Source organism: Tauraco erythrolophus, unplaced genomic scaffold (genome assembly GCF_009769465.1).
Source record: "Tauraco erythrolophus isolate bTauEry1 unplaced genomic scaffold, bTauEry1.pri scaffold_61_arrow_ctg1, whole genome shotgun sequence".
Taxonomy (NCBI): domain Eukaryota; kingdom Metazoa; phylum Chordata; class Aves; order Musophagiformes; family Musophagidae; genus Tauraco; species Tauraco erythrolophus.
The window spans coordinates 124697-148989 of NW_028238629.1; the positions used below are offsets into that span (position 1 = coordinate 124697).

Consider the following 24293-nt stretch of genomic DNA (forward strand, 5'->3'; position numbering starts at 1 on the left):
CCAACCCCGACGCTGCCCGGAGTCTTTCGGAGCCGTTACAAAAATATTTTGGCAGGTGAGAAGAGAAAGATGGTTTTTGTCTTCCTAAGGAATTCCTGTGGTCGGGTATCCGATTCCCTTTATTCAGGAACCCTGATAATCAGAGAAAGAGGGAAGAGCTGATCCCAGCTGGGTGTTTGGCCTCAGTTTCCCTCCTCGAGGTAGACTCCGGTGCTAACAGACGCCGGGCGGGAGCCTGGCAGCGGCCGTCCTTTCGACTACAAAAGCGTAATTGTACTGAAAAGAAAGAAAAAAGCAAAAAAAAAAATGATCAGCTGGGACAAGACACAGGATTTGAGAAGTTTTCCCCCCCAAAAGAGGGTTTTTACCTCTTTCTCGATATCGGCCAGCGACTTAACGTTGAGGTCTGCGAGGACGGGCTAAAAAATGAAAAAAAAAAAAACAGACAAAATATTTTTAATTAAGACTAATTATGAGGTAGGAGTGAGAAGAGCAGCGGAGAGGGAGACTCACGTTGGGGCCAGAGCTGAGCTTCCCTTCGAATCTGGGGTGTAGTGTGAACGGGACGCCGTCCATGGCTGGGGAGAATCATGGAATCATGGAATCATCTGGTTGGAAGAGCCCCTCAAGATCATGGAGTCCAACCGTTCCCCCCGCGCTGTCAGGGGCCCTAAACCATGTTCCTCAACACCAAATCCCCACGGTTTTTAAACACCTCCAGGGATGGGGACTCCACCACCTGCTTTAGGAACATCCACGGAGCTGCTCCGAAACACCCCATTTCCTGAATTCCCACCAAAGCAGCCGAGCGAAGGCACCATCTTAGTGCCAGAGTTGGTGGAGAGGTCAGGGATGGTTTAATTCAGGGAAGGAATAACCTTCAGGAAGGGAGAAGTCTTCAAGAAAACCTTCCGCTAACCATTTAATTCCAGTTTTTGATGGGAACAACTGGGTATGAACCAACTCTCGGCCCCCATTTAGATTTTAAACCCTCCACTAACCAGTTAATTCCAGTTTTTAAAGGGAGTAACTGGGGTATGAACCAACTCTCGGCCCCCATTTAGATTTTAAAGCCCCCAATAACCATTTAATTCCAGTTTTTAAAGGGAACAACTGGGTAAGAACCAACTCTCGGCCCCTATTTTGAGTTTAAAGCCCCCACTAACCAGTTTAATTCCAGTTTTTAAAGGGAACAACTGGGTATGAACCAACTCTCGCCCCTATTTTGATTTTAAAGCCCCAACCATTTAATTCCAGTTTTTAAAGGGAACAACTGGGTATGAACCAACTCTCGCCCCATTTTGATTTAAACCCCTGCTAACCAGTTAATTCCAGTTTTTAAAGGGAACAACTGGGTATGAAACTCGCCCCTATTTGATTTTAAAGCCCCTAACCATTTAATTCCAGTTTTTAAAGGGAACAACTGGGTATGAACTAACTCTCAGCCCCTATTTTGATTTTAAAGCCCTTGCTAACCATTTAATTCCAGTTTTTAAAGGGAATAACTGGGGTATGAACCAACTCTCGGCTCCCATTTTGATTTTAAACCCTCCCTAACCAATTCCAGTTTTTAAAGGGAACAACTGGGTATGAACCAACTCTCATCCCCTATTTTGAGTTTAAAGCCCCCGTTCAACGGGGGCGCTTCCTTCCCGCGGTTCCTCGTTCGATTCCGGGTGAATTTACCGGAGAGGCCGTAGATGTTGGAGGCATCGTAGAGGGATTCGTGCTGCGAAGCGCGTTTGATGCTGCATCGAGCCACGGGGGGGACCTGGAACAGCTCGGAATTAATTAAACATCCTTTACCCGGAGATTAAATCATTAACAGGTAACGAGCCCCAGAGCCGGGGAATGGGAACCATGAGGGGCAGGGTTTATTCCCAGTTCCGGACTGGTTCAGGTAAGACTGGGAGGGGGGATAAAGAGGACTAATTAATGCGGATTTACCCCTGGGAGGCGGGGGCTGGAGCGAGAGCTGCTTCAGGCCGGCGCTGAGGGTCCGCGGTTTGGGGACGGGCCGGGGCTGGATTTCGGAAGGGGCCCTTTTTTACACCAAATGGCGAAACTCCCCATTTCCCTGGGGAAAAAAACAACCAAAAAAGACAAAAATAAAACAAAATACCCCCCTGCGAGGCTTTTCCTGGGGAGGGCGGGTGGGCAGGGCCCCCTACCCGATTTTCAGGTAGTGGGGGAGGGCTCTGCCCTTGGAGCTCAGTTTGATGTCGAACACGGCCGTGTCGGCGGCGTCCGGCGGCAGCAGCTTCACGTACAGCCGCTTTTTTCCGGGAAACGCCGGTGCCTACGGGGAGGAGCGGCAGGACGGGGGTGGGGTGGGGGTGGGCACCGGGATCGGGCCCTTCCACCCCCCCCACCCCGGGCTCGGCGCCACTTACGCGGCTCCGGGAACTCGGGGCGCGGGTGTAGCCGGGGTTGCGGGTTCCGGTCGCTCAGCACCTGCACGTCGGTCACCACGGGCGCGGCAGCCGCCTGGACGGGACGGAACGGGGCGTCGGCACCGGAGGGGCGGGGGGGGGGTACGAACCACCCCGGGCTGGCACCGCCGCCCCCCGCTCCGCACCTGCGCTCCGCCGGTGCTCACGCACAGGTACCCGCCGCTCTTGTGCCCGAAGCCTTTGCCCAGGTTGGCGGCCGCGCCCTCCACGGTAACGGCGATCTGCGGGCACCGGGGCGGGGGGGGCGTCAGGCTGCGGCGGAACCGGGCAGCGGAACCGGAGCCGCCTCGCCCGCCGCCCCCCCGCCGCCCCCTACCACGGTCCAGCCGGCGGGAGCCGCCTCGGGCGCGGCGGCCCAGGCGACGCCGGTGAGCGGGGCCGCGTCCTCCGCCGCCATCTCCGCCGCTTCCGCCTCGGCGGAGCCCGGAGCTCCGCCCCCCTCCCCGCCGGCTGCGGCGATTGGCTGGCGCATGTGAGCGACGCGCGCGTCACCCACTCAGAGCCCACCGATCCCCCCAAGGCGCCTTCAAAGGCGGAAGCGCGAAGAAACCGAACCGGGACGGGCACCGGGAGGGGCACCGGGACCCCCCCCCGCCTTTATTGACCGACAGCGCGGCCCCCCCGCCCCGCTCAGCCCTCCGGCGGCGGCGTCCTCCTCGGCGGGGCGGCGATCAGCTTCCGCACGGGGGAGTTCTCCAGCTGCCGGAAGGTCCTGGTGGCTGGAACAGCGGGAAAAGCCCCGTTAATCCCCGTTAAAGACCCCCCCGGAGGCTTCCACCCCCCCCTCCCGAGGGATTCCCGCTTACCGAGCTGCTCCGAGAGGCGCCGGAGGTACTGCTGGCTGTCCTCGCTGAAGGCCTGCAGCAGCTTCACCGCCTGCTGGAGCTCATCCAGCTGCAAAAGCCCACAATTAAAGAAAAACACCAAAAAAAAATTCCCTAAATCCCTTTTTCCCCCAAAAAAACAGCTCACCACCAGCTCCATGCAGCTCAGGGACCTCGCCCTGCTCATCCAGGATCTGCTGGTAGTTGGGTTTGGTGCTGAGGACGTGGGCTTGGGATGTGTGGAGGGAACGGAGAGGTTCTGCCGGATCCCGGTGCTCCCCGTTCCGCCAGCTGCCTGCGCCGGGAAAACCAGCCCGGTGAGGTCCCGTGTTCTTCTGGAACACCCACCGGCTGCGAAGGTGGGAACAACCCCCACCTGGACATTTCCTCGGCGCGTTCCTGGTAGCGCAGCAAGAGCATCCCATCCCAGGCCTGGCATTCCGCGGAGAACCTGCGGAGAGAGCGGATCGCACCCGAGCGTTCCCGCTGTACGGCGGAGCTACAGCGTGGGCTTGCAGGGAAAAACCAGGAAAACAAATAAAACCACCCAAAATACCGCCAGGAAGGGCTTCAGATGGTCTCACCTGGCGATGTACTCCTTGACTTGGGCCACTGACTCATCCAAAGCCGAGTCCAGGAAAATCCTACGGCAGAGAGAACGTCAGGATGATTCCGAGAGATCCACACGTTCCCCACGTCTACAGCCGAGGGCTCTGGTGCCCGTCCAGTGCCCGCTGGGAATGGCAGAGAACGGAGGAGAAAAGCTCCTCGATGGAGAGGACCAGTCGCTGTACTGGTGGTCCGGTGAGATCAGCCCCAAAAATCCTCGTAGCCGCTGGTGTATACTCTTTGTAAACTGGGAATTTCCACGGAATCGTGGAATGACAAAACGGGTTGGTTGGAAGGGACATGGAAGATCATCTCGTTTCAACCACCCCCCCGTCCGTGGTTGCCCAAAGCCCCATCCAGACCTGGTCTGGAACACTGCCAGGGATGGGGCAGGCCACAGCTTCTCTGGGCAACCTGTCCCAGTGCCTCACCACCCTCAGAGGGATGAATTTCTCCCTCAGATCCCATGGAAATCTCCCCTCTTCCAGTTCAAAGCCATCACCCCCGTGTCCTGTCACGCCACACCTGTGTCCAAAGCCCCTCTCCAGCTTTCTTGGAGCCCCTTTAGGCTACTGGGAGTGTGCTGGAAGGTCTCCCCGGAAGCCTTCTCTTCTCCAGGCTGAACACCCCAACTCTCCCAGCATGTCTCCACGGAGGCAGAGCGTGCTACCAGCCCTCCATCATCTCCGTGGCCTCCTCCTGACCCCTCCCAGCACTTTCCATGTCCTTCTGCCTGCTGGGGCCCCCAGAGCTGAAGGCGGCACTGCAGGGGGTCTCAGAGGGGGCAGAATCCCCCCCTCGCCCTGCTGCCCACGCTGTTTGGGTGCAGCCCAGGGCACCGTTGGCTTTCTGGGCTGCCAGCGCACGGTGCCGGCTCCTGTTGGGCTTCTCCCTACACCCAACACCCCCAAGTCCTTCTCCTCAGGCTGCTCTCCATCCACTCTCCATCCATCCTGTACCTGTGCTTGGATTGCCCCCGACCCAGGTGCAGGACATTGCACTTGGCCTGGATGACTCCATGAGGTTCTCACAGACCTATCCAGCCTGTCCAGGCCCCTCTGGATGCCATCCCTTCCCTCCAGCGTGCCCACCACACCACACAGCTCGGTGTCATCAGCAAACCTGCTGAGGGTGCACTGATCCCACTGTCCATGTCACCACCAAGATGTTTCATGGCATATATCCGCCGGCACAACCGCCCGCCAGCCTCTCCTCGCTGGCTCTGCTGGAGTTGCAGGGATGAGGGAAGCGGCTAATTAGAACGTCGGAACGAACGCAGACATTGTGACACAGCTGGGGGGTCAGGAAGGTTTGTGCTGGCAGGGCCAGACCCCCACTCGTGGCAAAAAAAAAGCAGTTTGCTGTTCAGGCTGGCTCCCCACAAGCGACAGGACTCTCGGATAACACTCCACCAGGGATGAATTCCACGAGTTCTCACCCTTTAGGGTCTTCAACGCAGCTCTTCAGCGTTCCGTCTCGTTTCAGCTTCTGCATGTATCGCTTCAGGTCTTCTGAAACGGAGTGCGCTGGGGATAAACAGGAAAAATAAATAAAAGGGCAAAATAAAACAGGATAAACACTGCCCGTACCCACCGCCTAGAAAATTAGCAACACTGAGGAGGAAGGTGCTTCCTGACCTGCAGGTGCTGCTCCGGTTCCTTACCAAAAGGCATTTGAGTTATTTGGAACAAGCCTGCCCAGGGAGGTGGTGGAGTCCCCATCCCTGGAGGTGTTTAAAAACCGTGTGGATTTGGTGTTGAGGAACATGGTTTAGGGCCCCTGACAGTGCAGGGGGACGTTGGACTCCATGATCTTGAGGGGCCTCTTCCAACCAGATGATTCCATGATTACTTGTGCTGTTTCTAAAGCGATTAACTCATCTCTGTGGCCCCAGCGCATCCATTTGTCCCCCCTCCCAGAAACCATGTTCATGCACAGCATCGTCAAAACCATCGTCCACAGTGTTTTTTGTTTCCCCCCACCCCTTCTGTTGGCCTTCAGTTCGAGGGAAGGGCCCGTGGTTTGAAGTTCAGGACTACCCCAGCTTGGTGAGTATCACACCTTACCGTTCCAGTGGAAAGCCTCGGGCTGAAACCGTCCGCCTGCTTCAAGAGGTGTTCGAGCTTCTGTGCCGAAAACTAGGAAAACAGAGAAGAAAATCTTATTGTCCTGCCCCGAGTTCCACGACAAAGCCTGTGGGAAGGTTTGTTACGGAAGGAGAACGCATCCCTCCTCCCCTCACGTGTATTCCACAACTCGGTTACACAAATTGGAACATACGTTTGGTGGCAGAAGAAAGGTAAGAGAAAAATAATTCGCTTTTAAAAGAGAAAAATAATCCACTTTTGAAAGAGAGGACTTTACCGGAAACTGGAAAACAGCAGCGCAGAAAGTCGGTCGACCTCTGGCAGATCCAGGCTTATCGATTTGCTCAATTCTGAAAAACCAGAACAAATTATTTTAAGAACAACCCAATTTGCACCAGGCTGAAATATTCCCTGAAAGACACTAAAAGCTGCTGTTGTGTAGGAGGGGCAGTTTGCAGGATATGGAGGGAGCAGGGAAAGAGGGAGAAACAGAGTTCCTAACAAGGACAAGTCAAGCTCATGGCTCAACCACAGGAATAAAAAGGCAAGAGACTGCAAACCACTGCCCTACAGAAACTGTTAATGCAGCATCTCCTTTATCCTCACGTACCTGCATCTCCCAGACCATTGCCAACACGGACATCAGTGGCTACTAATTAGGAATAACGCAATTAGACTGTAATCACCCTAAAGGTCACGCCACGAAATTAAACTTCGAGTTGCTGCAGGCTGTCCTACAAATTTCTCAAGAAAGAGCTAGAGCTGGATAAAGGGAAGCAGCAGAGCGCGCACCAGTGACATCCTGGTGAACGGGAGGCAGAGATTTTCGGCGTTTCGTCCCCTTCAGGCTCGAACGACACCAAGAGCGACGCTTGGCTTGAGGAGTGGTGACGAGCAGTCTCGGGGACAGGTTAAAAGAAGTTGGTGTATGGTCTTTCCCGGGACTGCTCCTCCAGGGAGACAGCCTCTTGGGACTAGGGATGCAGGGGCTTTTCCTGAGGCTGAGACTCGGGTGGGATCTTTTCTTCACAGCCCCTCCAGTCGTCTCGAGGGGACTGACGCCCTTCTTGCCAACGGCAGTTACGTCAGGCGGCTTCACGAATTGCTCCGGATCTGCTTTCTTCTCTCCAGGCTCAGGATCTGACAAAAACAGCCACAACCGAAGGGTAAAAACATAAAAAAAAATGGTCTTTCCCAAGGATTCACAGATCACAGAATCACAGAATGTTAGGGATTGGAAGGGACCTCAAAGGATCATCTAGTCCAATCCCCCTGCCAGAGCAGGACCACCTAGATCAGATCAAAATTCGAAATTGTGATTCGAGAAGACTGAACCTGTCTTTGCGCCTGGACCGACAGCAGCGCTGAGGCGCGACGGCTGATCGCCCGCTTCGCCGCCTCCCAAGACTGCCGCTACCTCCGGTTCTCCCTTCCAGCGCCGAGATCCTTCTCCGGGATGGCCCCACCGGGGGCGGGGGTTGATGCTCCGCACCGCTCAGCCCTCCCCGCTCCCGGGCCCGCGCTCCCCGCGCCCGCCCTTACCTGACACGACACCTCCGGCCTCAGCGCGGGCTCCTCCGGGGGAACGCTGAGGGGAAAAACGGTTACGAGGCTGGGCGGCGAGACACCCCCCCCCTCGCCACCCCCTTCGGCGCTCACCTCCTCCTCTTCCGACCCGCCGGACGCCGAGCCGCCGCGCCGCACTCCCTCAGGATGGCGCCGCCATGACGCCTGCAGCGGCCGTTGGGCGCGCGGCGCGGCGGGAAGGCACCGCCCTTCCCCGCCCTGAGGCGGGCGCATGCGCAGACACCGGCCCTGAGGCGGGCGCATGCGCAGACACCGCCCCCCTCGGTTTCCCGCCCTTCGCTGAGGGAGCGCAGCGCTCCCGCCCCCCCCGCCCTGAGGCGGGCGCATGCGCAGACGCCGCTTGTGCCTCCCCTCCCCGGTTTCCCGCCCTTCACTGAGGGAGCCTCGCCCCCCCCCAGCCCTGAGGCGGGCGCATGCGCAGACGCCGTCTCCCCCCCCCCCTCCCCGCGCCCCCTTTTCTCCCGCCCTTCGCTGAGGTAACGCAGCGCTCCCGCCCCCCCTGAGGAAAGGCGCGAAGGTTTAAAAAAATAAAATAAAAAACAATAAAATAAAAAAAAAAAGGAAAAGGCTTGGAAGTTTATTATCTTTGATAAAATCTCAACTGAAAGGGGTGGACTCTGCGTTAACAGCTGCGGAAATGCACAAAACCCTCGTATCCATAGAGCAGAGTCCGTGGTTTTTGTTGGGTTTGTGGTTTGTTTTGTGGGTGGTTTTTGTTTTTTTGTGGTTTTTTTTTTCACTAGACATTTAAATTAGAATTACGTGGAATGACACAGGATGGAAGGTCCTACCCGAGAGCAAAGTCCAGTGAGAGTTTTGGTAAAGCAACGTTCTGATTAATTAGCTCAGAATGAATCCTAGTTAAGAAAAGCTTATTTTCCTATACAAAATTACAATACAGAGAACGCATACAATTACAATACAGGGGGGGTTTAACTGTTAGTAGCTATCAACTAGAACAGAAATTTCATAGTAAAAAACCTCATGGAATTAAAATAAGTCGATTTCTTAAGCCGTAAAACTTGAGGCGAACGCCAAGTTCTAGAAGAGACGCTTTCCGATTCTTACCATAAAATCCATATTTTAAAAAAACGAATTTGGTTAGGAAAAATGAAGCAAGTTCTTTGAAAACAACTCCACATCCCGATGGGCATAAGTAAAAAGAACTCGACTGCGTGAGGCTGAGAGGTAGAGAGGTACCATTGTAATCACAATCTTCTATTGGTTCCGGGGTTTTTCTGAGGTAATTAGCTGTGTGTCAAGTTGTACAAACAAGAATATGGCAAATTACACTAATGACCTCTTTCCTCTCATCGATAGGTCCTAAAAACTTAATTAGACGCATCCGAATTGACGCTTCCAGGGTCTCCGGCAGGTGAAGTGATGGATGAAGGGGTTGGCAGCGTCCTGCCAGCTGCCGTTCGCCTGCAGGGAGAACAAAGACAGCGTTCCATCACGTCTTGAAGATTGCAGACAACAAAGTGTGTCTTTAGACTTCCACATTTACAAGCGACAGCGAAAGGAATTAACTACGCACCGGCTCTGGCAAAGCACAGTCCGCAAATATCCTGGAAAACCTCTTCCCCTCCCAGATTTTACGGTGTTACGTCTTATTCCTACGTTATTCCTTATTCTTATTCCTACGTTACTCCTTATTCTTATTCCTACGTTACTCCTTATTCTTATTCCTACGTTACTCCTTATTCTTATTCCTACGTTACTCCTTTTCTTATTCCTACGTTACTCCTTATTCTTATTCCTACGTTACTCCTTATTCTTATTCCTACGTTACTCCTTATTCTTATTCCTACGTTACTCCTTATTCTTATTCCCATGTTATTCCTTATTCTATTCCCATGTTATTCCTTATTCTTATTCCCACGTTATCCTTATTCCTATTCCCATGTTTATCCTTATTCTTATTCCTACGTTATTCCTTATTCTTATTCCTACGTTATTCCTTATTCTTATTCCTACGTTATTCCTTATTCTTATTCCTACGTTATTCCTTATTCTTATTCCTACGTTATTCCTTATCTTATTCCTACGTTATTCCTTATTCTTATTCCTACGTTATTCCTTTTCTTATTCCTACGTTATTCCTTATTCTTATTCCTACGTTATTCCTTATTCTTATTCCTACTTATTCCTTATTCTTATTCCTACGTTATTCCTTATTCTTATTCCTACGTTATTCCTTATTCTTATTCCTACGTTATTCCTTATTCTTATTCCTACGTTATTCCTTATTCTTATTCCTACGTTATTCCTTATTCTTATTCCTATCTCCTCCTGGCAAGAGTTAACTGAAGTGCACGAGTTTTCCGGTGAGCAAAGGCAAAGTTTTAAAACAAGTCTCCAGGAGGGAAAGGCTGGTGTATTAAACTACATCTTTTCCAGCCTTATTCCAATCCCCGCGTCAGAGACGTCGGGGGGATAAAAAGTCAACGTTTATTCCCAGCTCATTAACCAATCTGGGGCAGAATTTGTGTTTCCAGTAACTAATACCTCAGTACATCTTACGTCTATGCGCTGCGTCGTATACAAAGGATTTCCCCACGATTGTGTCGTATCTTCCAGTCTGGTGTATGACGTGATGTAAGGAATCCATCTGGAACAAGATGCCGCAGAGCGGGAACAATGAGGATAAAAAGTCAAGTTAAAGAAATGCAGCAGTACGTGGCACATCTCTGTTGGGCCAAAAATTCTTTAAATAAGGGTCAAGGTTTTCTTGCAGGAAGACAAGTTTCCTTTGCAGCTTCTTGCTATTAATTAAGCTCTACATGGCTAGGTCGTTATCAAGCAGAATTAGAGCCTATCACCTACAGATTTTGTAACAGAGGCACAGGTTTTATGCAGTTCAGATGGGTTTAGAAATTCAGCAGAGAGCTTCGAGTGAGTTTAACAACGCAAATCCTAAGCAAAGTCTATTTTACGGAATAAGACTGACTCTAAAATGAGAAAATGCTGATTTGTTAATGTAAATTGAAGGGATAGAAGAACAGCAGTGGGTTAACTCGGGTATCAGTTAATTCTGTAAGAGAAAATTCCAGTTCAAGAGAAAATACACATTTGGGCAGGTTTGTTTTCTTGACTTGCTTAAGAAATTTGACTCTAGTCCTCTTGCATCCTGGCCAGTGCTGGCTGGAGAAAGAAAAATCCATCCCTGTCTGGTATGGGGAATTGACTTTAAAAGAATGAACTGAGAGAATTGACTTAAAAGAATAACTGAGAGAATTGATTTAAAAGAATAAACTGAGAGAATTGATTTAAAAGAATAAACTGAGAGAATTGATTTTAAAAGAATAAACTGAGAGAATTGATTTTAAAAGAATAAACTGAGAGAATTGCATTTTAAAAGAATAAACTGAGATTATCTGATCCAACTCTGCTGTTCAAAGCGGGGTCAATTAGAGCAGGTTTGGTTTTAAATATCTCCAAGGATGGAGACTCCACAACCTCCCTGGGCAACCTGTTCCGTCATATAAAAGACAGAGAAATGGGATTCTAGCACTTATCCGCTACTGAAAAGAGGTTGGTTTGGGTTTTTTTTTCCGTACTGACCTGCGACTGCACATTGGCTCCCACTGGGGAGCTCTGGTAGGAAGTCAACGACTGCAAGTTTATAAACGAATCTCCGGAATTTGTCATCTTAAAAGAGCCAGAGGAAGCTGGAAAGGGAAAAAAAAAATAGAAGAACATATTTTAATAAGAAATAAACACACCAAAAATGGGTCTTCAACGAATATTAAGTTTAAAAGAAAACCTACAACCGTTTCAACCACCAGTGGTCTGTGGCACTAATTATCACAAGGAATAATTAAGAGACTTTCAGGCAGACAGGCCCTTCGCTCACCTGAATTTGGTGTCGACGGAGAATTTGCCTGGTTGCCTTGAGCCACCACGTTAGTTGCATCCACTGCTGTTTTCGCGGCGTAAATATTGGCTTCTTCTTGGAACTTCCCCATGTTTTTTTGTATCGAATTCTTTTGTTCCCAAACCAGTTGGAAACCTGGAGACACGTACCGCTGTTAGCGTTGGATAAAACTATGATATTTTCCACTATATTTGCAAGTTATCAGCAAAGGAGACGTTTTAAACTCGGCTTCAAGTAGAAAACACCTACTACTACACCCTTCAGAATAACCCAAGTTGTATTTAAAGTACCCGTAACAAGCCTGTTGCTCACTATGGGGGAAAAAATCAGCGTTTGAGGGAAAAAAAAAAAATCAGTTAATTCCAGATAAAGCACTCCGTACCTGCGAAACTGTGATGCCACCTTTCTTTGCGAGCTCTTCTTTGGCCTCTTCACTGGGGTAAGGATTACTCAGATGCGAATAGAAATATTCATTCAGTACTTCCGTTGCCTGTTTGCTGAAGTTACGTCGTTTACGCCTACGAAAATATAGTTACTCCTGTTAGAATGGTGTTAGAGAGCAGCCCGACAGAGCACACCATTGGCTTTTTTTCCCCCTCTAAAATACATTTGGTTTGAAGGAGAATCATAAAATGGTTTGGGTTGGAAGGGACCTCAAAGATCATTCAGGTCCAACCCCCCTGCCATGGGCAGGGACATCTTACGGAATCCCAGAATGGTTTGGGTTGGAAGGGACCTTCCAGACCATCCAGTTCCACCCCCTGCCATGGCAGGGACATCTTATGGAATCATGGAATGGTTTGGGTTGGAAGGGACCTCAAAGATCATCCAGTTCCAACCCTCCTGTCGTGGGCACGGACATCTTATGGAATCATGGAATGGTTTGGGTTAGAAAGGACCTTCCAGACCATCCAGTTCCAACTCCCCACCATAGGCAGGGACATCTTATAGAATCATGGAATGACTGGGGTTGGAAGGGACCTCAAAGATCATCCAGTTCCAACCCTCCCTGGCACGGGCAGGGACACCCTCCACTACACCAGGTTGCTCCAAGCCTCATCCAACCTGACCTTGAACACTTCCAGGGATGGGGCAGCCACAACTGCTCTGGGCAACCTGTCCCAGAACGTAAGAATTGAGTGGAACTGATGTGCGAAACAGTGGGCAAACTCTTAATATTTCAAGTAGATCGACACCGGGGAACGACAGGCTTGAGATTTCTTCTGCGGTCATTGGCACCGAGCAACAACAGGAGGTCACGCTCAAGCACCCGTTATCTCCGGAGCGTCCCTTCCCTTACCGTGCGTCGAGAAAGCGGGAAACGCAGGATCATCACCGCCTCGCACGTGCTCTGCTTCAGCTGCATCTGGATGGTGCTGAATTTCCCGTGGATGATGTTCACCATGCGCTCGATTTCCTTGGGCGAAATGGGTCTTGTTCTGCTCTGCTCCCTCAGCAGGTTCATCACGTGGGTGGTGAACTCACTGCAGGCCTGAAAACACACACGTTTGTCTCGACAAACAATAAAACACCCCACGAGTCGTTTCCCCGACGAGAATATATATCCAAAAAAACTTCAGAGGAGTTTCCACGTTTCCGCTTTACTCTATTTACTAAAAAAACATCAACAAAGATCAACGAGACATTTATTATCTTTAGTCTGATGTCCAGTCCCTCTATCTTCACCTCACTTCTGCGACACTGAGATAAGTTTCCACCTGAATTTGCCATCACCCGAATTCGTTAACGCTTCCTGTTCTGTTCTCAAAACCAACAGCAAAGGGGAAAAAAACGGTTATTTTGAATTGAGATGATAAAAACTCTTCCATGCAGAAAGATCACCTGTTCATATTTCTCTAGCTCAGAGTGGTATATCTGTCGGATCTGTGACAGCTTGGCCCTGTAGTCAGAGTGCTCAATGCTATTGTCATTTGGACAGCCACCTGATGTTGCTGCTACAGCCATCGGTCCTCCTCTTCCTCTTTTCTCAGGCCCGGAGACACCCTCCGCCAGCAACATGTTATCTAGTCTCATTAGTTGAGCATCTGGGGGATCTTCTTCCTGAATACCACGAATACTTAACACTGGATAAACATAAAGAAGGAATCAAAAGATTAGTTCCGAACAGGAAAGAGCATCTGCTTCCATGTTGGCAAAGCACTTCAACGCCCTTCAGAGGTTCTTGAGCTCAAGGAAGGGGGGAGAAAAAAAAAAAAAAAACAAAACCTGCGCGGTCCTCAGCGGCGCTCAGCACCGGACAGACGACGCGGTGGACGGACCTACGGCAGGAACGCGCCGGAACGTGGGCACGAGGCGTGAGGCTGACCCCGTCCGCCGAGGATACAACTACGCGACGCAGCAGCGGGCTACGAATCGACGTCTCAATAGTGCTGAATTTTAAATTCTATTCAAATCTATTCAAAATTTATCGAAATCGGAAACAACACGGAAAAAAAACGCACCAGAAACCAGTTCCCTTCAGCTCATACTCAACAAACCCAGATCGCAGCAGTCTGTACGCTCAGATTATTCAAGTTTGATTCCCAGTAAATCCATTATTCGAGTCTGATTCCCAGCAAATCCGTTATTCAAGTTTGATTCCCAGCAAATCCGTTATTCGAGTCTCATTCCAGCAAATCCGTTTTAAAAAACTAAATTTCCCCTATTTTTCAACAATTACAAAGTTCCTTTTGTAAAAAGCCCAAGAACTCACACGATATCAAGTCGCTATGAAAATCCCAACAGCTTTTTTTGGCTTTTAATTTGATTTTAATTCCCAGACAATTTCAGTTGGATGAACAGTTGGTCTTAACCCCGTGAAGCCACCAAAGTCAAAGGGCCTTTTCCAAATTGGAATTGCCAATTACAGTTATTAACGGGATGTTATGTTTAATTTTAATTAATTAATAATTAAACATTATGTATTATTAATTATGTATTATTTACCCAGCAAAAGTAAGCACAAAGATCTCTTGTTATGCAAATATTCTAACGTGAGGGTGGGAGAACAACGGATATGCGCAGAGACATCAAACACACACATTTATAATCATTTCCAGCGTTTTAGAGGCAAAAGGCTCTAAAAAAGGCTCATCTAAAAAAAAAAATCATAATTTTGAACACACGAGCAACCTAAACTTACAGTCGTATCGCTGAACTTAATATTTTCCAGACTCCACAGAAATTACTACACAATTTGGACGGAGAGAGAGCTTTGGAGTAGCTGCAGACCTTTGCTCTGGCCCAGCAACTCGTGTCTTCTCCAGAACATCCCTGGAATTTTTGCACGCGGAAAAAGGTAAGGCAAAAATAGCTACGACGTGGAAGAGCTGAACTCCAGCTAAGCCAACCATCCAAAAAGAAACTGTTGACTGTTTAAGAAGTTTCGTGGCTTTTCTAACTCATGGAATTAAAATCAATACCTTATTAAAAAGAAATAGCAGACCACCTACTGCGTACACTCTACAAGAAATGAAAAAATACAGAAAAAAGGGGGTTTTTGGTTTTAAAAATCACCAGTTCTCCTTTTTTCCAGCAGAGGGTTTGCCGGCGGCCATTTGCTCTTAGTCTTTTTGGCCAAACTCACAAGAAACTACTGAGACAGTCAAGTGTATATTTTGGTGTCACCTTCTTATCCGAACGTGCTTCTGCCAAACGTCTTGTTATGCACATCCCGATGCGTCTCGGAGTACCTCGTGTGGAAGTCAAGCTCCCAGCTGCAGCTTAATTTCATGTCACTTGTCTAATGATGGTAATTAGACATTAGTTATCATCAATTACACGTAAGCTCATCTCAAGTTGACTGCTGAGAAGCGCGTACAAAGCACCTTCCCAGTCCCGAGGGAAGACTGGTTGGCTGTCCCTCCTTCCTAGAAAACCAGGAAGGAGGGAACCATCATCGACATGTCAAAAACTGCGTTTCCAACCTCGTGGTTCAAACTTTAATTTAATCAACTCCCTGAAAGGTGAACAGATCTAAGAATGGATGAGTGCCAGCAGCTTGTCCAACCCTCTCCGTCAGGTTGGCTTCAAACTTTGGGCATAACTGCACCTGTCGTGGCTTGGGCCACCCGGCAACCGACTGCCACACAGCCGCGTGCATGACAGTTAAAACACCATTTAAAAATCATTTCAATTTAAAATTTTAAAATTTATTTAATTAAAACCATTGCCACGGACATAACTGATAATTTAATCCGTCATCTCCTGGAACGGACGCCGTTTGCGTGATTTCTCCTCCTGGAGCCCTCACCTAACGAGGGTATTTGTGCAGATTGTAAGTTACACCAGATTCACTCAAAACTACCTCTTCAGTGAATTCACAACTCTCTTTGCTCCAAGTAGCAGCCAGCTCTGATTTCCAAGGACAAGAGCTGCAGTTGTTCATCCACCAACCTTCCAGAGCCGGTAATCCCAAACCATGGCGCAACAGGAGAGCAAATCCATGTCTCCCTGGACAGTCTGGTAAGAACAATTCCAGATGTACACGCTGCTTTACCACTAAGAGTTTTGTCGGAGTAGCTGCACCTACCCACAAGCTTTCAGCACACTCTGGGGGTCAGGCATTGCCTGTTTTCTGCCTACGGTCCCGAAAATCCCACCGGCAGGAGTCTGCCGTCTGCGCGGCTGCTGGGAGAACCGGATTTCATTAAACAAAAAGGATTCTGAAGGGAGGAAAAAAACGTTACTACAATAAAAAAATGAAAAAGCACCTCGGTCAACACCGACCCGTTGCGTATGCCTGTCCTTACATGCTGCTTACTACGACGGGCTCAGGAGGCGTCGAGGAGAACGCTCACTCCTCTCACCAGCCTTTTGGCCACCAAATTCCTGAAGTTCCCACAATAATTTAAGAAAATGTAACAACTCTACTAAAACTCAAGGCTTTGAGTCGAGCCGCTAAGAGCTACGGCAGGCAGGGCTTTGAGCATGACTTAAAAAGTCCTCACGTAACGGTAAAACCTGTCACACTTCAATCCTTGGCTTCAATCCTTCCAAATCTCATGGATGTTCAAGAAAAACCCTAAGCTGGCTCCAAAAACCTGAGGAGTGGCTCCCGTCAGCCGTGCTGATGCGACATTGTGCATTCCCTGGCACGTCACCTCCCAGAGATTCATCAAATCTGCGAAACAATTCTCCTAAGCGAAATGAAACCCCCATCATTTCTAATTAATCTTTCATTAAAATACATCACAACCGAAAGCGCTGAAGCCTCACTCGGTATGCAAATGCAATCATTACGACATATTTACATCTCATTAATTAAAGATTTGCAGTTCTGTGATGAACTGTACAAGATCACCGGGTGCCAAAACAAGTGACACGCGCTTTGCTTAGACTTGTTTTCCTCTGCAGAGCAAGCAGCACGCAGCAGAGCAAGAACAGCAGGATAAATGCATCTATTTGGTGTCAAATACACAAAGTCAGAACCCAAACCTGCCGTATTAGGGCCAGAAACGAACAGCTCATGCTGTAGGAAAGATAAAAGATCTACGGAGCACACTGGGTGCTGGGCCTGCACCCCTCCTCGTCCACGCCTCCGTTTCTCCCAGATGATCCTGTCCCCCGTGTCACGCTGCAAACGTTTATCCTGGAACTCGCGCTAAACACTGACTCGTGCCCGGTTATTCAGAAAAAAGGGTCTCCTCGATTGAGCAGTCCACGAATCAGACTGTTGGGCAAGAGCCCTTTCCTGAGGAAAAGGACTTGGGATGCTGGTGGATGAGAAGCTCAACGCGAGCCGGCACCGTGCGCTGGCAGCACAGAAAGCCAATGGTGCCCTGGGCTGCACCCAAACAGCGTGGGCAGCAGGGCGAGGGGGGGATTCTGCCCCTCTGCTCTCGGGAGACCCCCCTGGAATACTGCGTTCAGCTCTGGGGGCCCCAGCAGCAGAAGGACATGGAGCTGCTGGAGCGGGGCCAGAGGAGGCCACGGAGATGATCCAAGGGCTGGAGCACCTCTGCGCTGGAGACAGGCTGGGAGAGTTGGGGTGTTCAGCCTGGAGAAGAGAAGGCTCCGGGGAGACCTTCCAGCAGCCTTCCAGTACAGGAAAGCTGGAGAGGGACTTTTTACAAGGGTGTGGAGTGACAGGACAAGGGGAAATAGATTTAAACTGGAAGAGGGGAGATTTAGATTAGGAACTTCTTCCCTCTGAGGGTGCTGAGGCACTGGGACAGGTTGCCCAGAGAAGCTGTGGCTGCCCCATCCCTGGCAGTGTTCCAGGCCAGGTTGGATGGGGCTTGGAGCAACCTGGTGTAGTGGAGAGTGTCCCTGCCCATGGCAGGGGGGTTGGAACTGGATGATCTTTGAGGTCCCTCCCAACCCAAACCATTCCATGATTCTATGATATCGACCTCCCGAGCATCCCGCTACGGAGAACGACATCGCTGCTGGTTCCGCTGGTCCCAAAGCGCTGTCACAGGAGAGCGCTCGGCTCCAAATCCACCATGGTTTTGCACATTTGAGGAGAGAAGAAGAAAAGCAGATGGAAACAGGAGACAAAAGCCGGTGGGGCTCCGAGGAACAAGACTCATCTACGTCAGAACGTCAACAAACTCAGCAACAAAGACAAAGCGTGTTCTTGGGCCGCGCCAAGTTTTACAACCGAGTGAAAAGGTTGAATTAACCTCGCCGAGCGCCAGCACGTTGAAGAAATTTCATATTCAGCACCAAAAGCGTGAGTCTTCCACGCTACGGATGTTTAATTCTGATTTTAAGGTAGAATTCCTGCGTCTGAATTCCTACAGATTTGTACCCGCCGTGTAACCCAACCGGCAAACCCCCTATCTGCTGCGTAGATTAAAAATGCTCCAAATGCTTCTGTGCGTTCCCAAAAAAACCTACGTAGCCTTTATTGGATTTATTGGATTAGCTGCCTCTTCAAATAGCTACGTATGCTCCAGGCAGGTATTTAAGACTTGAAAATAAAACACCTGTTTTTTCCCCATAATTGGTTTAAAACGTAAAAAAATTACAACCATTTGGAGGGAGGGATGGGGCGGGGGGGGACAGGGCTGGAACAAAACACTGAACGTGGCCAAATCTGATCACATTACAGAGTCATTTGTAATTTCTTTTTAATTAAGCAACACTAGTGGGGAGAATTTCTCAGCACCCGTTGCAAAGGCGTCGGGCTGATCCCGAGCTATTGTGAAATAGCTCCAACAAAGACGGAAAGAAAGATGGGAGAGGGGGAGGAACATGTTTGAAACCCATTTCCGAGCTGGAAGAGAAGCTGGCGTGCCTGGGGCACAAAGAAAAGCCCAAAACCTCGCCGCTCTCCCGGCTTTTGTTTGCTGGAAGCCATAACATCTGCTCCCCATCATTTAAATAAGGACTAGACAGACCATCAGACATTCAAAAACCTGTGAGACCAAACCAAATCCGGCACAACCGCGACACCGGAGCCCGTTCCTGCGAGCGTGTGGAGCTCCGGGATGTCACAGTTTCGATCCATAAAACACACGAGGCGGCTTTATCCGGGCAGAAAGGAAAAACAGATGGAAGACCCTCCTTAAGGACACGCCATCCTCGAAGGACAGCCAGACAGAAGCACACCCAGACAGCGCACACGCGGTTCCCTTCGGAAGCAAACGGCTATCCCGAGAACACGACGTATCCAACGGGACTCCCCGAAATGCCGGAGTAACGTCTGCCTCGCAGCTGCCCTCGGTGCCAAGAGCACGGAGGAGGACGGAACCGCGTGGCCCTTCGCTTGGCAACACACGAAGGGCGTCGCTTTTAGGAAAAATAACACAAATGGAGGTTTAGGATGTTCATACAACTAAAACTTAAAAAAAATAAAAAGAAAAGCATCACCATTTTGGTTACGTGTAATGAAAGTAGTTATTCTCTAAAAAACCCACCAAAATTCCCTTCTGAATCGTGCCTTCTGCCCCACTGCCTCTTTTTTTTTCTCCGCAATACAGTTATTTGTCGACTTGGAACTCTTAATACCACCACAATTTTGGGACCAATTCCTCAAAGGCAAAAAAAGAGCGTAACAACACGGCAGGATTATTCAGGATTCTCTAGGGATCTGGCCAAAAAAAATATCCAACCTATAGATTCTTCACATACATACAACCGAAACGCTTGCCCAAATAAAAAGCACTGTTTTCTCTGATTCTAAAACCAATTTCCAAACTTCCAAATAAAAAGCATTGTTCTCTCCAATTCTAAAACCAATTTCCAAACTTCCAAATAAAAAAAGCATTGTTCTCTCCAATTCCTAAACCAATTTCCAAACTTCCAAGTAAAAAAAGCATTGTTTTCTCCAATTCTAAAACCAATTTCCAAACTTCCAAATAAAAAAAGCATTGTTTTTTCCAATTCCTAAACCAATTTCCAAACTTCCAAATAAAAAAAGCATTGTTTTCTCCAATTCTAAAACCAATTCCAAACTTCCAAATAAAAAGAAGCATTGTTCTCTCCAATTCCTAAACCAATTTCCAAACTTCCAAATAAAAAAAGCATTGTTCTCTCCAATTCCTAAACCAATTTCCAAACTTCCAAATAAAAGAAGCATTGTTCTCTCCAATTCCTAAACCAATTTCCAAACTTCCAAATAAAAAGAAGCATTGTTCTCTCCAATTCCTAAACCAATTTTCAAACTTCCAAATAAAAAAAGCATTGTTTTCTCCAATTCCTAAACCAATTTCCAAACTTCCAAATAAAAAAAGCATTGTTTTCTCCAATTCCTAAACCAATTTCCAAACTTCCAAATAAAAAGCATTTTTTTCTCCAATTCTAAAAGGAATTTCTGACTTACAGAAGGACTATTAAGCCCCAAAAAAATCTAAAAGAGCTTTAAGTTGTAGAATCCGTCAGGGAAAATAGAGATACAGAGCACTTTAAACGAGAGCAGAGCTGATGACTGGACGTGGGGTTGGTTTTTTTTGGAAAACTCAGGCCAGAAAAGACACCCACGCACCTGTTTTCTCCTTGATCTCGCAGAGCACGCTGAAAAGCGCCGGCTTCATCCTGTGGCAGTTCAAGGCATGTTTTCTGCAAGGGAAGAAGAAAACGAGTGAACGCCGACAGGAACGGCGGCGAGAGACGCCGAGACTCACGGAGAACCGGATCGCGCTCCGGTGACAGCAGGTTAGTGCGTAAGGTGAAGCAAAAAAACCCTGCAAGTTCTGGTGATGTGTTTTATTTAAGCGCCACGCTCGGTCCTCACGAGGAGCAAACGGTCATAAAACCCACAAAATTCAAAATTCTGCGTCGCTTATAGCAACTCGAAGCGCCTTGGGTTCTACCAAAAGCGTATCGATCCAAAAAGTAGGAAAAAAAACAGTGTTTTTAGAGCATATAGATCTCAAACGGTCGGAACAACGTAGAAGACAAGTACCACTCACTGAGTGGCCACCCGATTCACGGAAAAACAGAAAGTATTTAACAGCATTTTCATTCCAGTTTCACCACACGCGCCAGTTTGGCCTTTTGGAAGCTCTTCCAGTGTTCCCTGCCCTTTTTTCCCCCCTTCTCACCAGGAAGAGAGAACGTTCCTTACACCACAACCACAGGATTCATCCCATCTCTGATCAAAACAGAGAATTACATATTTTTTCAAGCTGAAAACACATTTCAAGCGTGGTGAGAACCCTTTCCAAGGGCGGCCAGCGGTGAGGTGCCCAACTTCCACTGGAATTCAGCGGAAAGAAGCATCTCGATGCCAGGTACGCCTCAAAGAAAGTCTCTTTTGCCTCCTGTGACCCCTTTCGTAGCACAAAATTACTATTTAAATCGCTTTACGGCTCGGTTTCGAGATGTTTTTTACAGAAATACAAACAGGCCTTCCTTCCTCCACGCCAGTCGCTCCTCCAGCGACCGGCAAGGGCGCAAACGCAGGTCCTCGGCTTCCTCGCGCCGCCGGAACGCTCGCGGCTACCGGCGAACATCCCAACGTGAGCTTTTAACAAAAATCGCGACAGCTCCAGTCCGTCGACCGCTTTGCCGTCGTGACACGGCCGAAAGAAGGAGAAAACCCGTTCGGCGGCTGCGGGGACGTTCAGTAAGATCAACCCCAAGGCTGAGAACAAAGGCAGCTGAGGAGCAGCCTAGTGGAGCCTATTGTCCTTGTCTGACGAGGGAAAAAAAAAAAGAGGGAGAGAGGGAGAGAGAAAATGAATTCCGAGCTTCCAGCCGCCGCTCGGGTCGAAAAAGCGGTGTTTAGGCACAAGGCAGCAGATCCAGACCCGGAGATATCCGCATAATTAATATGGCCGCTGACTCTCGGGAAGAGGACTAAGGTGATGACGGAACGTGTTTAATAGCAGCGTCAAACTCACCCTCAGCAGATTAAATTCCTTCCAATTAACCTTTCACCCCCGGTTTTCCACTCGTGTTTTAAAAATTCCCGTCGCACGCGCGCTGCCAGAACGCTCCGCCGTTCCCTGGGCGTTAAAACGGCACGTGCGAAACGCGCCGACGCGCGGTTTTCACGGGAAAGAAGAAAAGTGAGCCCCAACAAAGACAGTGGTGAGCTCTGCGGGGCGAGGAGCCCCGGATCCACGGCCCGCGGGCGAGGAAGAGGAGCCCCGGATCCGCGGCCCCGCGGGGCGAGGAGCCCCGGATCCGCGGCCCCGCGGGGCGAGGAGCCCCGGATCCGCGTCCCTACAGGGCAAGGAGTCCCGGATCCATGGCCCCATGGGGCGAGGAGCCCCAGATCCACGGCCCCACATCAGGTCCAACCCGGCCAAGTTTCGCCGAGTTTCCTCCTCAAGTTTCCTCTTGAGGACGATCAAGTAAATCCGACAAACTTCCCTCCCAGAAGACAAAAGCTTTTTTTATGTGAATATACATGAAAATACACCAAAAGTGCCTTAAAATTTGGGGTCCCTCAAAGTCTTCCGTGCTCCGGCGTTTCCAAAATAACATCAAAGCAATTCCAACAACGGCCGAGCCGTTCCTCAAAGCCCATTCCTCGCCTCTTCTCCGAAAGTGAAGTCCCTGCCGAGTTTATTCCGCTCAAAATGATCTTAAACACGAGGTTGTGAGAAAAAAGCAGCTCCCACGCGACGTACAGGCAAATCCACCCCTATGGAATCCATACTGGAGCTGCAGGCGGTTAATTTTGAGGAATAGGAAAGAAAAACATGAAGTTTTGGGGAGAAGCAACAGTCCTACACGTGACCCACTCACGGATTCCACTGCCCCGCAAGCTGCAGGTGAAAATCACCCGGAAAAGCCGACTTCAAACCCAAACCAAGATGTAGAAAACACCATTTTTCCTTAAAATCACAGAAACCTACTCAACCATCAGGAATCCGGTCCGTGTCCTCGGCGCACGACAGCGACAGGCGGACCCAAAACCGGCGAAACTTTAGGCAGAAATCAAAAAAAAAACCAAACCCCAAAACCTGGCAGGGTCTTACCGGCACCGCGGTGATCGCGACACCCAACCGAGGGCTGAGCCGGAGCAGCGGCACAAAAAAAGGCCGGAAAGGCATTTTGGTGATTTTTTTTTGGTGGATTTTTCTAAACCCGCTCCGTGAGTCTCCACCTTCTCCCGACGCCCGTGGCGGGGGCTGCCCACCTCGCGCAGAAGCGCGTAATTAATTACGTGTAATTACACCGCGCCAATCAGGGCCGGACGCAGCGCCGGGGCGAGGAGAACGCACCAGTAGATGCGGAATTCTGGCCGTTTCCAGACTGGTTTTGCCATAGGATGATTTCCATCCCAAGGAAGTCGGCGAGACGCGGGAGAGAACGGATGGAATTCTTTTTTCCTTTCAACGTGATTCTGGAAAAACTTCTTGGTGGTGACGGAAAACCCCGCGGAGCCCCGCGCCGGGACGGGCTCCACGGACCCCCGGTCCTCGTGTCCTCCCTCCCGGGCAAACTCCGGCGCTCAACGGCAGCGCCGCTTCGGTTTTCCCGTTCCCGGTGGCATCAGGCAGGACAATCCCGCTTCCACCGGGACGATGGCTGCGATTTCTAGATCTCCATCACCCGGAGAGTCGGAAAATTAACGACCAGGAGCCCGGGCGCCCTCCCGGTGCTGGCGGCCGGTACGGAAGCACTTCCCAGTCAACGGGAGGTGAAGACACGGAAACACCGGGAACCGACGGTGGAATTTCTCGCTTCCATTGGGCGATTTCCCACCAAAACCCCCTTTCCCCGCCGGAGCCCGGGCCACGTCGCACCGCGGGACCGCTGTCCTCCGCCTCCCCTCGCCACAGCCCCGGTAAAACCGGAGCAGCGGTGTCCGTCCCCCCATCCCCGACCGACCGCGGCGCAGAGCTGAGTCACGGCGCCGGGCTGCGCGGGAAGGCGGCCGGTAGCCAGCAGCTCCGCCGGCCCGCTCCGCTCCGCTCCGCCGCACCGAGCCCCGTCCCCGCCCGGCGGCCGGGCCCGCCGGTACCTGGCCTGGGCCTCGTCCAGGCTCTGGTCGGTGATCGCCATGATCTGCTGCAGGACGTCGCCCGTGTCGTGGTGCGCGGGCGGCGGCCCCGGTGGGGGAGCGGCGGCCGGATCCCCGGCGGCGGGCGGAGGCGGGGGCGGGATTCCGCCGGGTAGGCTCACCCCGGCGCCGTGCGCCGCCGCCAGCAGCCGCGACGGGTCCTCCATGGCGGGGGGCGGCGGGGCCGCTCCGCCGCGGACGGGCAGCGCCGCGGCCGCAGCGGCTCCGACACAACAGGGCCCGCAGCCCCCCCCCGCCAACCCGCCGCCGCCGCCGCTGCCGGGCGCGCCCCGCCCCGCGACGTGCCCCGCCCCACGTCGCGACGTGCCCCGCCCCGCGACGTGCCCCGCCCCGCGTCGCAACGTGCCCCGCCCCCCCACAGGCCACGCCCACCGCCGCTCCCGCCCGCACAGGCCCCGCCCTCCGCCGCACGCAGGGGCGGGCCGCCGC

The 24293-nt window shown here is 50.7% G+C and overlaps 3 protein-coding genes across 3 annotated transcripts; all 3 read right to left on the minus strand.

Moving 5' to 3' along the window:
- Positions 1-125: 125 nt before the first annotated feature.
- MVB12A (multivesicular body subunit 12A) lies at positions 126-2850 on the minus strand. Its single transcript, XM_086630933.1, is given in 11 exon segments — positions 126-276; positions 369-419; positions 514-578; positions 1687-1800; positions 1948-2019; positions 2022-2077; positions 2172-2281; positions 2283-2299; positions 2394-2487; positions 2579-2674; positions 2770-2850. Coding segments are annotated over 11 exon segments (819 nt in total). The 3' UTR covers positions 126-213.
- A 233-nt stretch (positions 2851-3083) lies between these two features.
- On the minus strand, positions 3084-7803 carry DSN1 (DSN1 component of MIS12 kinetochore complex). Its single transcript, XM_086630934.1, is given in 12 exon segments — positions 3084-3172; positions 3260-3347; positions 3426-3446; positions 3448-3568; positions 3648-3728; positions 3862-3921; positions 5325-5412; positions 5946-6026; positions 6252-6323; positions 6766-7113; positions 7516-7585; positions 7633-7803. Coding segments are annotated over 12 exon segments (1290 nt in total).
- A 1055-nt stretch (positions 7804-8858) lies between these two features.
- Positions 8859-23903, minus strand: PBX4 (PBX homeobox 4). The gene is given in 12 exon segments (XM_086630950.1): positions 8859-8957; positions 8959-9007; positions 10104-10171; positions 11125-11231; positions 11417-11536; positions 11539-11572; positions 11820-11955; positions 12738-12757; positions 12759-12929; positions 13280-13521; positions 20370-20443; positions 23805-23903. Coding segments are annotated over 12 exon segments (1128 nt in total). The 5' UTR covers positions 23846-23903; the 3' UTR covers positions 8859-8891.
- Between the last annotated feature and the right edge of the window lie 390 nt (positions 23904-24293).